At 39.3% G+C, this 16,523-nt stretch overlaps 2 protein-coding genes across 2 annotated transcripts; both read left to right on the top strand.

The window, feature by feature from the left end:
• The first annotated feature begins 15 nt into the window (after positions 1–15).
• Positions 16–12,699, top strand: LOC131793993 (ATP-dependent RNA helicase DDX24-like). Its single transcript, XM_066173971.1, has 16 exons — positions 16–347; positions 1,105–1,288; positions 2,384–2,517; positions 3,032–3,146; positions 3,472–3,668; positions 3,851–3,872; positions 4,138–4,259; positions 4,484–4,653; positions 5,112–5,223; positions 5,833–5,950; positions 6,253–6,326; positions 7,067–7,168; positions 7,452–7,520; positions 7,743–8,262; positions 8,799–10,787; positions 11,230–12,699. Exons 1-11 carry the CDS (start codon positions 231–233, stop codon positions 6,258–6,260), a joined length of 1,299 nt encoding a protein of 432 aa, XP_066030068.1. The 5' UTR covers positions 16–230; the 3' UTR covers positions 6,261–6,326; positions 7,067–7,168; positions 7,452–7,520; positions 7,743–8,262; positions 8,799–10,787; positions 11,230–12,699.
• A 1,772-nt stretch (positions 12,700–14,471) lies between these two features.
• Positions 14,472–16,381, top strand: LOC131772624 (uncharacterized). The gene is made up of 2 exons (XM_059088577.2): positions 14,472–15,223; positions 15,701–16,381. Exons 1-2 carry the CDS (start codon positions 14,621–14,623, stop codon positions 16,133–16,135), a joined length of 1,038 nt encoding a protein of 345 aa, XP_058944560.1. The 5' UTR covers positions 14,472–14,620; the 3' UTR covers positions 16,136–16,381.
• The last annotated feature ends 142 nt before the right edge of the window (positions 16,382–16,523 follow it).

The raw sequence follows: 16,523 nt of genomic DNA on the forward strand, positions 1-16,523 counted from the left end.
AGTCCTTCTCTGGCGGGTAATCCATAATGGCGGACGACGTGAGATTGTTTTTATTAATTCTCTAAGGATAAACCAAAACAGTTGTTTGTTATTTAAAAGAGCGTTTACATTCAGTTTCTCAACTAAAGCTCTTTGCTTATTGCTCCATAATGGTAGAAAAGAATTCGAAAGGGAAGAAGCGAAAATGAGAACCAGTAGAATTGGACGATCCTTTGTTCTTTGCGGGTGAAATGGATGGATTTGTGTTCCTTGAAGTCATGGAAGATTATCATCCAGAAGAGCTAGCAGGAATTAGTGCAGGTGGACCAGCTCAAAAGAAGAAAATAAAAGAACGGCCACTGCAGGAGGTGAATTGCTTAAAGTGCTTCAAAACATACCGCATGGTTAAATTTAGAAGATACAAATGTAAGTTTCACTTCAAGCACGTGGTGAAATTACCCTTGTATTTTACGAGAAATTGGGAAAAATTATCTTTTAAATTTTTTTTGTTTATTTATTTTTTGTTATAACTCATCTTTAATTATAAATGTTGAGGGTTGTCCAATACATCCAAATTGGGTTGAGTTGTTTACAAATCGACCCACCAGAAGTTAATAAGTGGTTAAGTCATCTTGTAATACTGGAAATCTGAATAAACCGTGCCTCTTAAGGTGGAAACGTCTTACCAAAAGTTGATTTTCAAGACGCTTAATAATAATCCTCAACCTGACCCAAATGGAATGACTTGTCTCCTGATTCAGATGGGTGTGTATATTGGACGTGAGAATCAAAACTAAGATAACTGCCAGTCATACCTTAAATGAGAAAAGAAACAAACAAACAAAAAGAAAACAACAACAACAACAACAACAACACGCACCACAAGAACTACATGGAAATACGGGAATTGATTGAAATCATTTTGAGAGCAGTTTGCCCTAATCTTTTTGAAGACAGCAGACTGCATTGTCCCAAGGGCTCATGCATTTTTTCAGTCTTTACCCATACATGCACAATTATGTATATCTAAGAATAGAAGCTTCTTTTTGGTTTTCTCTAGAAGTTTGGCTCACGGGAAAAAAAAAAAAAAGCTACATAGTATTGTCTTTTGATTTAAATCTTCAGGATAATCTGGAACAAACAGTTACCACACCATCCACACAACTTGAAAAAAGCACAAAGAATGACCAACAGACAAAGGGAAAAAAGAAGAGAAAAAAGAAAAACAAGGCCCAAAGTAAAGCCCAGTCAGAAGAGCAAAACAGAGTAGAAATGGTCACTGATAATAGACTGGTGGAAGATCCTCCAGGTAAGATTTAATTTTAGGAATTATGGATGGGAAATGCACAAAACAAAGTACAATTTTACTCCAATGATTGTCCTTGAATTTTATTATTAAGAAGAGAATCAAACACATTTTGTGTAGATAATGTTATCTTGGAAAAGATATGATTTTCTATAGATAATGGTAATTGAACTAAGTGGAGTGCAATTTGTGCTGAAATCATATGCGTGATTTCAAACTCAAATGAGCATGCAGCGTGAGTGCACAGCGTGAGTTCGATTTGAAATCACAAGTATGATTTCAGACCAAAATTGCATGACACGAGGTTCAATTACCACTTTATTACATCCATTTTGAAATCACAGGACTTGGTAAGTTCAAATATTTTATTGATGCAGTACTGAGCTGGTCTGAAATGAAATTCATCCATTTTTTTGGGCGGAAAAAGTAAGAGTTTTGGAAACAAAAGTTGCAAAATTTGCCATGTGATACTCTTTGTCTTTCATTTTCCTGCAATTTGATTGGTTATTTTAAACAAGCCTTGAAATCTGATTGATTGTTTTGTCTTTAGTGTAGCCTCCTCATTAGCTGGAAAGAAGATGCAATTTAAGGCAAAAAATGGTGCAATTTGTGAGTAAATCGCATCAACTAGAGCCAGTCTCATTACAGGGACCACCAGTGATTTCAAAATGGGTGTAATAAATAATGTAATTTTACTGATAAGTTTTTTATTACTGTATTGTTATTTATTAATAAAGTATTTATTAATTTAGATTGTAAAACCTTTATAAACATATTTCATATCTATACAGGTACAAATTACCCATTTGGTTCAACTGTAATAAAATGATATTTCTCACTAGCACTGAGTTTAAGATGCAATCATATTTTATAGCTAAATCATTTATTTTGATTGAACTAAACTTTAGAGCCCATGGTAGATATGAGTGCTTGGGAAGTCCTTGGTGTTCCCAAAGAAGTTCAGAGAGGACTCAGTGAACAAAGTTTTACTACACCAACCCCTATACAGACTCTCTCCCTTCCACCTGCAATATTCCACCAAGTCCAATCAAGAAGCAGGTGAAACTACAGAAAATACTACCAAAAATAATGCTACAGAAGCCACAGAAACTGGTAATGGAACATCCAAGCTCAAGAAACCACTCCTGGCGTTGATAATGACACCAACCAGAGAATTGGTTATACAAATAAAGAATCATCTTAAACAGGCAGCAAAACACACATCTTTAGAGGTAACATCATGTACTTAAATTGACAATTTGGAAGTCACCTCCACAGTTAGTTTCTGTTTTCCCATTGTTAGAAACTCAATTATTTCTTTATTTTTATTGGCCCAAGTCAATTTTGTTTCCTGAGCCTTCAATGCTCCTCTTTTCAGTGGAGCAGAATGCAAACCTATCTCTTGTTTGGAAAGCATTTTTTTAATTTTTTGGGGAAAACATGAATTTGTAGCCACAATAGGCTTTAAAGCAATTTAAATAATGATGAGTTAGTGCTGAAAACATTGTTATTCCCTCAAACATAAACTCTATTGCTTTTTGGTACCTTCACCAGCAAAGTATATAAAAACCCTTTTGTTCAGAGAATTACAATCCCAGCCCCTATGATGTACCATTTAACCCCTACCCTTCACTCCCTTGCCACCCCTTCTAGTCCTGTTTCAACTTTATCTTTTATCGGAGAAATACCCACCAAACAAAGTACCTCAAAATCATTTGAATCAGTAAACAATTCCTTTTTTTCAAGATTGTTGCTGTGGTTGGAGGAATGGCACCTCAAAAACAGCAGAGGCTTTTAAACAAGTGTCCTGAGATAATAGTAGCCACCCCGGGAAGACTGTGGGATTTGATTTCCGAGGTAAGTACCTCATGTATCATAAGTTGTACTGATTCACTTTCTTTTAGAGATCTGAAACAGTCAACACACACTTGTACATGTAGGTATGTTTCCCATGAGATCGGTTGTCCTGTGTAGTTTTCAGCATGAATTTGGATTTCCAATGTCGTGTAAGTTTTTCCGTTCGTAAAACGCCGTTAAAAATGATAAGTACAGCTGTAAGCATTTCCTACTGCTCTGTAAACATCAGTGCCGGGCGTTTTTTTTGAAAACGGTGAAATTGGAGTGACTAGCCTCTTTCTATCAAATGGATGATTCTAGAGATATCTTCTGGCGGCGTTTAATTTTAGGGTTAAGAGCATGCCGTTTGGAGCACTTGAGATATCTTGTGATTGACGAGGCAGACCGAATGGTCGAGCAAGGCCACTTTCAAGAATTATCTTCTATATTAGAGCTCATTCAAAGAAAGAGGCAATGGACTTCAATTTCCATCGGAGCTTCAATTTCTTTCAGCCTTCTCTTTCTGAAATTAATGGTTTTCATGACTGTCAACTTGTAAACTGAGGTAAATGACTCTCTTTTTATCAAATTTTAACTTTAACGTTTCCTTTTCGCAGTGATTATGATGAAGATGAGGGAACTGCAAAGCGAAGACATCTACAGAAGTTTATTTTCTCTGCAACTTTAACTCTTCCAAAGTCGTTTAAGAGGAAAGGAAAGTAAAAGAAGATCACAAACGAAGAAGGCTTTGGTAAATCACGGCATATTTGACTCAGAGTAATAGAAGCTAGAGATAGTATCAACGTATTTTATCAGCTATTACTAAGGAATGAAATGTTTTAAATAATCCATCATTTAAAACCCGCAAATTTGCTGCTTTATGAAGTGTGTCGTAAGCTTGTATTGTGTTGTTTTGCTTTTGTCTGTGTTATCTAACATCCTAGTTAAACATGATTAAGTTGATCGGCTTGTGTTCTTCCGTTAAAAGCAATACTCTTTGCATTTTACATTTTTAGTGTCGCTGATGGACAAAGTTGGGCTGCAGAAGAACAGTTGTAAAATTATCGATGTCACCAACAAGAGAGGAACCGTAGAAACCCTGACAGAAGCAAAGATCTCATGTGTAATTGAAGAGAAGGTTTGTAATTGTTGAGCTGACAAGGAAGAGAAAAACTTCGAGATTCAGGATACAATTTTTACTACTTTTTATTGTTGGTTTGAGCCAAATGCATCGACATGTACACCACACTGTCTAGGAACATGATCCACAGAGGTGTACCAAGTGAAATCGAAGGAGAACTACGAAACATACAGTTGTTGTAAAAATCACCTCGTTCAGATTTATTTGAATTTTCTTTCTAGGACCTATATCTCCACTATTTCCTTTCCCGGTACCCAGGCCGTACTTTGGTTTTCTCCAAAACTGTAGACTGCGTGAGGAGACTGGGCTCTTTGAGTAGGATCCTGGACTTTAACCCGTGGGTTCTGCACGCCAGCATGCAACAAAGGCAAAGATTAAAGAATTTAGACAGGCCGGGTGAAAACTGAGTAGGATGGAAAAAACAAAAATACAAAAAACAATGAAACAAACGAAACAAACAAAAACCAGAACAAAAAAAAAACCAAACAAAAAACTCAACAAAACAAAGCAACTATTAGGAACCCAATTTTGTAGACAACGTGCTATTTTCCTGTTGCGTCTTTCACGTTCTTTACTGCGCAACTTGCTTTGCGCAAAACACTGGGCGACACGCGTGCTATGTGGCCTTGGATCAGAATCATCCTGATCTTATTACTTTTTTTTTTCATCAAAACAGTGAGTATAGTTTACGAACTAACCGACCAATGGAATTTCCTTTTTTGATAGACTATAACTGGATCGCCTTGACTGATTAAAACCTGCCCCTCTTCTCCCTCAGAGAATATTTAAAGCTAGATAGGACTCCCACCAGCAAATGAAATTTTGGCTGATTCTTTTCTTGCCTGTTAAATTTAAGCAAAGTGCGAGTGGCTTACTTCTGGCTACAGATGTGGCCGCGAGAGGTTTGGACATACCAGCTGTTGAGCATGTGATTCACTATCAAGTTCCGAAGGACCTTGATGTAAGTACGTGTAAGTATGTGTGTACGGTTGGTTAGCTTGTGCAGTTGGTTAGCCTGTGCGGCAGGCGGGAACGGGAGCGATTGCTTTTTGGCGACAGTGCTTTCATTCTCCGCGAAACTCTACCTTGACAAAAGGCTTCGGAAGTCACACTTTTTCAACCAACCATGCGTTGACCAAGGTGTGGGCTACAAGTCTCAACTGTAAGAGAAGCTCAACCAGAATGTGGATAGCAAAGTTCGAACGCCGTTGACGCCTGAATTCTTTATTTACCTCTAAATTTATTTAATTGCTTATATTTAGTTATTTCTAAAACTTCATTTTCTAAATCTTTGTTTTGTTTCCGATTTGAGTTAATGTGTGAGGTTCACCTACCGAAATCAAAACATAATTCATTTCAGTTAATGAGTTTTACTTTAAGGAAAAAAAATTGACTCTGTTCAAATGCAGTTTATATGAGAGGAGTAGTTTGTTATTGTTTATCGTCCTCAGTTGTATCTCATTTAATAATGAACTGTTGTGTAATGTAACCACAATGTAAGTATTAACTTTAGCGCAACCATCTCATGTGATTCTGCGTTCCTAAATTCTTTCTCTGTGTTCGTTGACAGCTTTACATTCACCGCAGTGGACGGACAGCTAGAGCAAGCAGGGAGGGTCTGAGTGTCGTTCTTGTTGGCCCAGAAGAAATGGGATCATACAAGAAAATTATGAAGGCGCTTAATGGAGGTGAATTGTCTTTATTATGTCCAACGTATCTCTTTAACAGTCAAACTCTAAAAGGTTATTTGCAAATCCCCCTCAGTTTAAGGTGCCATTCGTCTAAATTTCCTTTTTAGTTAGAAAAATTTACGCCTTAACGTTAGTATGCATATTATACATGCATACTGTTCTCTATATATTTCTTAGGGTGTTGACATGGAGAATGACATGTTATTTAAGGGCAAGTCCAGGGAAGGGCAATCTGTTGGGCTAAGGATGGCTTTTTCAGTCTGTTAATTAAAAAAATGACAAGTAGTCTGCTTGTGCAGGTGGATAGTTCAGGCGATGAAGAACCCACTTCGAGATTCTGCTGCAAGTTCAAAAAGGAGAACAAGCGTGTTCGGGTAAGTATTTTCGGGCTGCGTTTAAAATAACCTGTGCAAGTTGGCACGAACCTTTCAGTGAAATGGCACAAACCATATAGGAAATGTTATGAGCAATTTGCGACGTTATTCGTTGTGATGCAGAAGTAACCGCTGAGTCTCCTGTTCTTGGGGATTGTTTTAATGGTAAAATGTTCTTATCGTTGTCAAAATTTTACTTGACAGAACTTGAATTGTTTAAGTGGACTGTTAACGCGAAAACCAATGCTTGCGTAGATGGCCAGATCTCGCGCTCCGATCACGATCGTGAAAATGAGAGCGCGTGAGAAGGATCTATTTTCACGGGCGACAAAAATCAAATTTTTGTCAGGTAATTTGGAACTTTGAATCCTGAAAATTGAAGTTTGAATCTTTTGGCATTCGACGGCTTACAATGGGCCAATGTTACCCCATTTAAGCCTGTACTGCTATATTAGTCACACGCTTCAGTTCATCTGTTAAAAATACACTTTTTAGTATCTGGAATCAGAGGGTTTTGAAGTTAAATTAACTTGGAAAAATATTTGATTGGTAGAAAATCCCGGGAGTGTAATATAAAATGATTTGATTTATAAAACGCAACATGCACTGTGAAGAGGAGTCCTCAGCTCTCCCTTTAGGTTGATTCCCGTATAGAGAAGTAGGCCTCTTGCAAAAAAGAAAATTGGTTGGGTCCTCTTCTAGTGCTTGTTTCCTGAATTTGACGTCATATTTTCTTCTTGCATGATGACAACTGTGACAAGACTACAGGCAAAATACCTCATGAGAAAACCGCTGTGGTTGAGAAAGTAAACTTGACGCTCATTGATTCGCCAGTCAAAAGGTAACACTGGTTGCCAATATTATTGGTGCCCTCCTTTACGTTTCCGTACAATATATTTTATTATCAAGAGAATGGGCTTTTTTGTGTTTGTATTAATCGAAACTCGACGGTCGTTTGCTCGAGCAAGTTTTCCGGTGGCCAATGCGACCTGAACTTTCAATTAACAAAAGTTACAATCAAGAATACTGCTCTCGACTTTTGACTGGAGTATTTAAATTATTTCATACAATTCAAACAATCATACCTAATAATAAATCAGTCTGATTTTTTTTTTCTTATCAAGGGTGTGTGTGGATATTGAGACGAGCGACAGCGATGAGTGCCTTTTCAAACCAGTCTTTGCATCAGAAAAGTGAGTCACTCAAATATATATATCATAAAATTTCCGTAGTAACAGTGAAGTCATTGAACGCGTTTACGAACAATTAACTCTGAAGGGTATATTTTAATTGTCTGATTATTTCAAAACGATGTCGGTGAGCGATCACCACACCTTGCACGAAACGTTAGAGAATTTTGCTCTCCCGCTGTGGCGTTTGAGAAACCTATGAAATTCTTTTACTGTCTTCCATAGAAATGTGGCTGAAAAGGTAAATAAGAAAGTGCTGACACACCAGTTGAACGACTCCAGCGATAGCAGTGAAGACGAACAAGGAACTGATTACTTGAACGACGACCCAATGTTTCCCATCTACCGACAGGGATTGCTTACGGGTTTGGCTTCCAGGAAAGTGGTAGATATCCTCTTCCATCCGCCTCGAGAACTTATTGCACGTGCTGTTCCTTCCGCTGTCTCCGAAAATTCTGTCTTTGTGGTGGAAATATCTGCCCCACACATAAAGCACTTTAAAAATGTTCTGGCGACGACCTTGGTGCATGGAATCCAACTGGAACGAAACATCGATGTATTATAGTATCATATACTATATAGTATATAGTATGATACTACCGTGCTTCCAACAAGAGGAATCATGTTCGTAAGGCTTCCCAATCAGAATATGATGATCATGAGGCACAGGTCTATAAATGTACGAGAAGCTTCTACAGGAATGAATCCTCCCCCGATTTGCAAAGGATTTTCATTTATCTGACAGGTAAGACTATTTTAACAAATAAATAACAGTGAGGTCCTTATAGAAAAATCTAAAACTTTGAGTGGAGGCCTAGCGGTATTAACCTAGCGATAGCGATGTCATTACGACAAGGCCTCAGTTTGAGAGGTTCCTGCTACAATGAATAAACAGTTGAGGTTAGTAAGACATTTGTAACATGGATCATGAAAAAAGCTTCCGAAGAAAGAGAAAGTCAATTCAAACCAAAGATCAAACTGCTCAAGTGAAATAAGTAAACTGTGGCGTGCTCCGAAAAGTAGTGTGTGGCCAAAAATAGGAAACAAAATTATTGGCAAAAACAAAACAAAACAAAATTTTTCTATATTCGAGTGAAAAACGTCCATCTTCGAAACCTCACCGTAAAAAAATTTACGTCCTCATAAGTCATAATGTAACAAATCTGACCAGCAAAAGGGGGTTTTAATCAATACAGCATATCACACCAGTGCACAACATCTGGTTACCAAGTGCATTCAAATATCAAAACCTTTATTAATTTTCATCTTCTCCTTTTTCAGATTCCAACGGAACGATTCACGGTTTTGCTCTTCTGCAATATGTTTTTGATGATAATGAACACGAAGTTAAAGTTAAACCACATGGAAATTCTAAAAGTCTTTCCAAAGAGTATTACCGCACTTCGCATACTACCATGGAGCGGTTAAAAGAGCTCGCGAAATCTGACCCTCCCAAGACGGTGTTTTTCAAGAGTATCGAAGAAAAGGGAACAATTTTAAACTTTATAAACGCAGCTAGCCATGCCAGAAATTTACAACAGATAAAGAACATTAAAAAAACCATGGAAGAGCAACCTGGGGATTCTACACTCGAGCTGATAGACATGCGAAGCAAGGAAACAGAGACAAAGAGAACGCCTTCGTCCGTAAAGTAGAGACCTCGTCAGATCCTTGTGTTGTCCTAACCACTGACCAGCAACTTAAGGACGTGGAAAGATTTTGCACAAATCCTAGCCAGTTCAGTATTTTAGGAGTCGATCCCATTTTCAATTTTTGGAGACTATTATGTGACTCTTACTACATACAGGCATCTCCTTCTCCGAACCAAAGAAGACAAGAATCCAGTCCAGATTGGACCAACCCTAGTTCACCACAAAAAAGAACCATCCAGATATTACGAGCTCTCGTCTACCATGATAAAGCTAAATGCAAAAACCCAAAATGTTCTAGTATATGGTACTGACGGAGAAAAGGCATTGGGTGAGGGTTTCGGTAGACCTCTCCCTTATGCCCAGCATTTACTCTGTGACCTGCATATGAAAGAAAACATAGTGTCAAAAATGAACGAACTTGGAATACGGGGCAAACCATCAGAAGTCATTCTAAGTGACATCTTCGGAGGAGATATTGGTTGTAAGAGGGTTCCTGGTCTTATAGACTCGGAAAGCCACGCCCAGTTCGTGACCAATCTGGAAAAAATGAAGGAGGAGTGGCTTTCCTTACACCCACTCTCAGAGCGCTTTATTACTTACTTTTGTAAGTACAAAGCGGAAATTATAAGGAAACGATGACAGCTGAATTGAGATCCATGGCTGGTCTAGGCTGGCCACCAGGTGTATACAATCAGAACGGAAATGAATGTATGAACTCGGTTCTACAAAGAGAGAAACGACTTACAAGGAAAAGGAAGCTTTCTATTCCCGAATTTGCCAGGTTGCTGCAGACGGTGGTGAAAAGACAGAACAGAAGAGGATTTAGCATTTATTGGCTCGGAGAGCTAAAAATGGACAAAAATTACGAGGAAGAGGGAATGAAGGAATCTGTCTTTTACAGGAAGGCGAGAGCGCAACAAGAAGCGGCGCTCAAAAAATTTCACAATCTCTCAGTAAAGACAGTTGACATAATTCTTATCGACCTGGAAAACACAAATGAAGCGGACACAATGTCACCATTGAGTTTGCCTCTAGAAGATTTTGGCATTATCCGGGTTCCCTTCAGTATTCTAGCACGTATGTACCATCGTGCATCGTTGATTTTGGCGCGCAAAGAAGAAAATATTCATCCCGATCCTGGAAGAGGGGACAATTTGCCACGTTATGTGGCAAACGAGGCAATTGATGCTCCATCGTATGCAGTTTGCAAGAAACGTACCGTGCGACGTGGAACATATTATGTGTGCAGCGGCACTTGTATCGATTTTAAAGCGTATGACATTTGTGCTCATACTTTAGCTGTGGCTGAAATGGGTCGTTCATTGACTGAGTTCGTTCATTGTTACAAGACAACGAACCAAAGGCCTCCTAACGTGGATGCCTTGATTCACATGGACCTCCCTCCTGGACGTGGGTCAAAAAAGACCAAGGCAACACAAAGAAGGAAAGGTGCTACAACTAAAAAAGAGAGGAAGTTGTGGAGAGTTACACTAACACCTCTCCAACTGACCAATCAGCATCGAATCCGGCGTCGACTTTAGTAAGATCCTCAGGAAACAGAGGCACAGAGAAGGAAGCAGAGAAGACAACAACACAAAAAGACACAGAAGAGCCTCAGGTATGTATATATTGTAAGGATCATTCACAGTTAATACAGGGTGTAATGCGTGATTCTGTTATCTCGGGTTTTAGATCGGTGAAAGATTTCAAATTTTTTTGTGTGATTATGCTGCCAACCGTTTGATTTTTTATATCGGCTATGATCATGGTAAAGTCCCGCTATATGTTAGCTCTGTGCAAGTCGTTCTATTTCACTAACTGGTGAGCTTATTGGGTTGAACGAAATAAAAACTCTATCAAATAAAGCTTGTAGTGATAATGCGCGGCAAAACAGTCCTCCTAATCACAGAACCTTTCAATTGTAGAAATGGCCTGCAGGACATAAGGTTTATTAGGATTTAGGATCTGGCGAGACCGTCGGCTCGTTGCATAATTCCCACGCAGCCACCGACTAATCTTGGCTGTTAACTAAAATGCCATTAATTTTATTTTATCTGCAGAATAATAGCCCCAACACATCAACGCCGGCAGTTCAAGAAGGTAGTTTCCAGTTGAGCCTTCTTAAAAGATGCAGCCCTCTGGTGAGAAGGTGTTACGGGTGTAAGGGTGTCTTGAAACTAAGGCGTGGTGAAGACTTTTTTATTCCCAACCCACCAGAAGACCTCGTCATAATATCAAGCACCAGACGGGCCTATTGGCAGAATGGAGAGCAAAAGACTGGACGATTAGGAAACGTACACTTCCATTGTAAGGTTGAGTGCGTCCAAAAACTGCAGCCTCAATTTATTCCCTTCTTGGTGATCATTTCGGCGGCAGTTAAGCGTGAATTACTCGAAGTTCATCGAAATCATATACAGAAAGAGCTAGGTCTCTAGAGTACATATGGGGGAAAAAAATGCCAAATTCAGGAAATGATAAATTCTCACCATTTATTAATATGTGACTGTCACTGTTTTGTTTGAAATCCGTGAGGGCGGGAGTGGGATGGATATTTTTTTGGAATTATGAAATCTATGCTACAAATGCTTTATTACAATGCTTAATTAAGAAAGTTCTTTATTTCACTGTCAATTTTTTTAGCGTCCAATAAATATTCCGTTTAATGTTTTTAATTGCTCTTATTCATGATGACGTCAGGGCTTGTTTATGAGGGGGAAAGAATCGTCTAGAACGATAGAAATTAGTTTAAAACTCGCTCTGGTAAGAAATGTTTTAACTCAAATGGCCTGGGACTCAAATATGAGATGCACCAATGTTTAATAAGCAATATTTATTGCACTTGATGGCTGTCACCGCTTTTCTTTGGTCTATAAAACGAGTTTTACATCAATTTTTTTTGTGTTGTTGCTGTTTTGTCCCCCTCCCGCGACCATGATTCTTTGCGTTTAAACAATAGATTGTTTTGATGTGACGTCATTATGAATAAGGGCAATTCAGACCTCGTTACTGGGATACCTGTGGTAGCCCAGTCATAAAATGCCTTTGTTTTTTTGTTTTTTATTGGGATACCTGTCAAAATACTTATAGACGCATACACAAGTCGTATTGTTCGCGGCCAATCCACATAAAAAGATGTTATTGAGCGGTAACTTTGGATCAGACAGAATCGCGAACGCTTGAAAGCCATGAAAGCATTGAATGCCTTGTATGTTTTGTATGCCAAGTATGCCAATGTCTTAGTTGAAAACGTAAACTCGTTGTAAAAAGCAAAATCTGAAATCTGAAACCAAACTGCATATACTCTATGCAATCTATTGAACAACACTACTACCGTGAGACTGAAGAACATAACTATAATGGTGCAAACTGCTTGTGAAGAAAGACGACATGTTGGATTCACTTGATGGCAAGAAACGTAGTTACGATAACAGTACGAATGGTATTAATTTCACGATTAGAAAGGTGAATCTTATGTTCGTTTTCGTTGTAGTTGTATGGACATTCTTTTTTAATAAATAAGTGATCCAAAACCCTGTGTTTTTTTATGTATAATGTTATTATGTTAAATATTGTTTACGCAATTGTCTTGCCACAGGCGGCCCAAGCTCACGTCTCGAGAAAAAGCCAACGATTAATTCATGAACGCGTCACGCGTTGTGTGACTCGGTGTTAAGTTACGTGAGGAACTGTTGGAAATTTGGGGTTATCCTCGGTGTAAAAACCTCACAACTGACGTCACAGCATCTATGACAGATGATCGCTTGATCGCTAATGAATGGATCAGAAGATCAATGGATCGATGGATCAGTAGTTCAATGGATCGATGAAAGATCAGTATGGATCACTAGATCAATGGATCACTAGATCGATGGATCGCCAGATCGGTAGATCGATGGATCAGTAGGTCGATGGATCGGTAGATCGATGGATCAGTAGATGGATCGGTAGATCGATGGATCGGTAGATCGATGGATCGGTAGATCGATGGATCGGTAGATCGATGGATCGGTAGATCGATGGATCGGTAGATCGATGGATCGGTAGATCGATGGATCGGTAGATCGATGGATCGATGGATCAGTGGATCAGTAGGGTACACTATATCTTCAGAGGGCTACTTTTTGTCGAAAATTTGTCTCCCCACTGAAACTGAAAATCTAACATTACCAAAAAAGGAAAGCAAAATCTTAAAACGCGCACGAGATATTTCGAAAAAAAGGGGTTTTACATAAAATTTTTATATAAAAGTTAATAAAATATGGATAGGTGCCATATTCCTCACAGTGCCTTGACTCCCGGGCGAACTTTCCGTGCGAAATGTCCTCGTGCAGGGAGCTCTTATTCCGAGAACTCATAAGCATTTCTTTTGGTTACATGCGATTTCGCTACGTGGCTCTTCAATTGTCTTTACTTAAAGTTGACTACACTGAAATCATGAAACGAGTTCTAAAGAATAGAGAAAAGTCCTTGCGCAGCGAAAAAATGAACGCAAAAACTACAAAAACTTTGCGTGTCTATAAAAAGATAACCAATAAGAAACCAGAGAAATCCTGACACACATTTAGAGACTGATCCTTGCTGATTGATACTGTGCAGTACTTTTGAAGAAGCGATGGTGTTTGATACCTGATTAATTCAGCGGAATGTCAATCGATCGTTTTCTGTTTACTGGCTTCTAACTTCTTAAAGAAGGCTCTGCATACATAGTGGATATTTTTTTTTCGAAATCTGCAGTTCATAACCTTTCTATTGATATATAGTTTGTGGTAGTTAACTTCGAAACAACACGCGTACGATTTTTTTTCGAAGGACACCCGCGAAGGTATTGTGTCAGCTTAACGTGACAAAAACATCACACGAACCAATCAAAAGGTGAGATTCCCACGTGTATTTTGTTTGGAGTTTTCCCTGAGAGCGTCTTTCATTTCGCGCACAATGGCTGCTGTTGGAGGACTTGTAGAGGTAAATTCAGTAAGCGATCTTGAAAGAAAGCTTGCCGAAATCCACATTCCATGGGACGAAATTGCTCCGGCCCACATCCACGAATGGCTGAAAGTATACTCGAAAAGCCACGGTACCTCACCAGAGCTACTCTTGGCTGGAATATTGCCATGCACTAGTGCATTAATTGGCAACACCACAGTAAAGCTGTTTGATTCCTTTCAAGAGAAGGGAAATCTGTTTATGTTAGGCCTGGCTCCATCCGGAGCTGGAAAAACCCCCGCCTGCAACATTGGATGCGTGGGACCGTTAATTTCGCATTTGGAGCTACGAATTGATCGAAGCATTCTGGTTGACGAAACGTCGTCGAATGGTCTCTTTAACCATTTTGTGAACTTCCAAAAAAGTGCCGCCGGGGAATATGTTCCCGTCTTGTGCATTGATGAAGGTTATACCTTCCTGAACAAACTGATTTCAACGTCGAAGTCAGCATCGCATACTTGTCTGACAATGGAGCGTATGTGCAAGCTGTACGACGGCGATTATTGGTATTCCGTTAAGGGCAAAGGAAAGCGGGTGGGCGTTCAGAGTGCGCGTATGAGTATGGCGACCTTCACAACACCTCGAAGGTTTTTGACTGAAATATGGCCAAAGGTTGTCGCTTGCCGCAACGGACTTGCGGATCGCGTCTTAATTATGTACCAGGATCGCCACCAAATGGAAATTGAAGAGATGGAACAGTGTTCCTCTGATATCCAGCAAGGTCCATTGAAAGGCTTAGGGACGGTGTATGAACATATCTACACAGAGCACCACCAGCAAAACCCTGTCGAATACACATTAACTGCAACCGCCCGCGAGCTGTACATAAAATACTGTAAGGGGAAGACCAATATGCCATCTTCAGTCGGTGCGTTTAATCCTGAGTGCAACGCCAAAACAGGGAAAAACGCCCTCAGGTTGGCCCTAAATCTTCACGTGCTATGGCATCGTCTTGACAAGGCCTTAAATCAACTTGCTGGACCAACCCCAACGACAATCAGTGAAAGCACCATGAACATGGCCTTGACTCTGCACGACACCCTTCTCGCTTTCGGAGGAGTTGCTGAAGCAGTAAGTGTTCATTTCTTTTTTATTTGTCGAACTCAATCGGACATTGCATTATTTCTGAACTCTTAATCTTTGGTAAAACTGGTTTTCAAAATCAAGTTCTTGGAGGCTCCAATTAATTCTGTATACCCGGGATTGTAGCACGTGTTTTTAGTACACGTAGAAATTCAGGAATGCATTCAGATGCACTGTCGCTTAGCCTTGAATACGTAGTAAAAGACTCCCCAGCATTTCAGCTTTAACGTAAAGGAAGGCGAAGATCATGTTTCAAAGTCTACAGTTTTCATTCCTAGACCAAGTTATGACGAGAAGATTTTCCACCGTAACTTTTGAATCCTTGGACAAAATCCACGGATTTGGTTCGATTTTCGAATGTTCGATTGAAGGGGCTAGGTCACGCTATTTTAGGTAATTTTACAAAATTTAATTTTGTTAATTACGAGCTCCAAAATTTTTCCGTTTTGTTTTCTTTTATGACAGTGTTTGCAGTTGAAACAAGGGGCTTCAGCAATACGTCTGGACGTCTCGAAAGAAGACATAAAGAAGAAAATTCTATGCTTACCTGGGCCGTTTTGCAGTGCAAAACGCGTCTACAACAGTTTTTCTTCAAGTTCGCGACCCAGCCCTCAAGTCACAGAACAGTGTTTTCAAGAACTGACCAATGAATCTCTTGGTAGTTTCAAGAAGGTACAGAAGTCTACGTTCTTCTATAAAGCGCTACCATTAACCCTTGCTAATTCTGAACATCATCTTGGTGCTCTTAACTTGTCCCTTGAAGATTATAAAGCAAATTTTTTGAAGAAGGATGACCTTCTTCCCTCCTCCCAGAGGGATAAGATGCTCGAAAATCACCCACAGGAAAACGAACTGAGGGCATACCTCCAACAAGAAGGGGCTCTAATTTTAGATGAGTAATTCTTCTCGTCAGACTGTATCCCTTTAGTGCAAAATGTTAGCCCCCTATCCTACCCCCTACCCAGAGTAGACTGCTAGTCAACCTACCAAATGTTGAAAAGGACAACAGAGTTGCATAGCACTGCTACTTGGGAAAATTAGAGTAGTTTCTCCAAATGATGATTGGGTAAAAGTCAGTTTCAGTTTCAGTTGATTTGTGACAGGGCCACAATACCCGGGCTTGAATGGGTTTTTACAGTTATTGCATTAGTCATTTATAGTACAGCGATCGTTTACTGGCCAGCATTAAGTATGCCTCAAGTATGTCATGATGATTAAAATGTTTGCTATAAGTTGTGCTCCAGTTTTAAGCTATTGATTATCATGGGCTTTAAGATAAAAAATTATA

Source organism: Pocillopora verrucosa, chromosome 11 (assembly GCF_036669915.1).
Source record: "Pocillopora verrucosa isolate sample1 chromosome 11, ASM3666991v2, whole genome shotgun sequence".
Classification (NCBI taxonomy): Eukaryota; Metazoa; Cnidaria; class Anthozoa; order Scleractinia; family Pocilloporidae; genus Pocillopora; species Pocillopora verrucosa.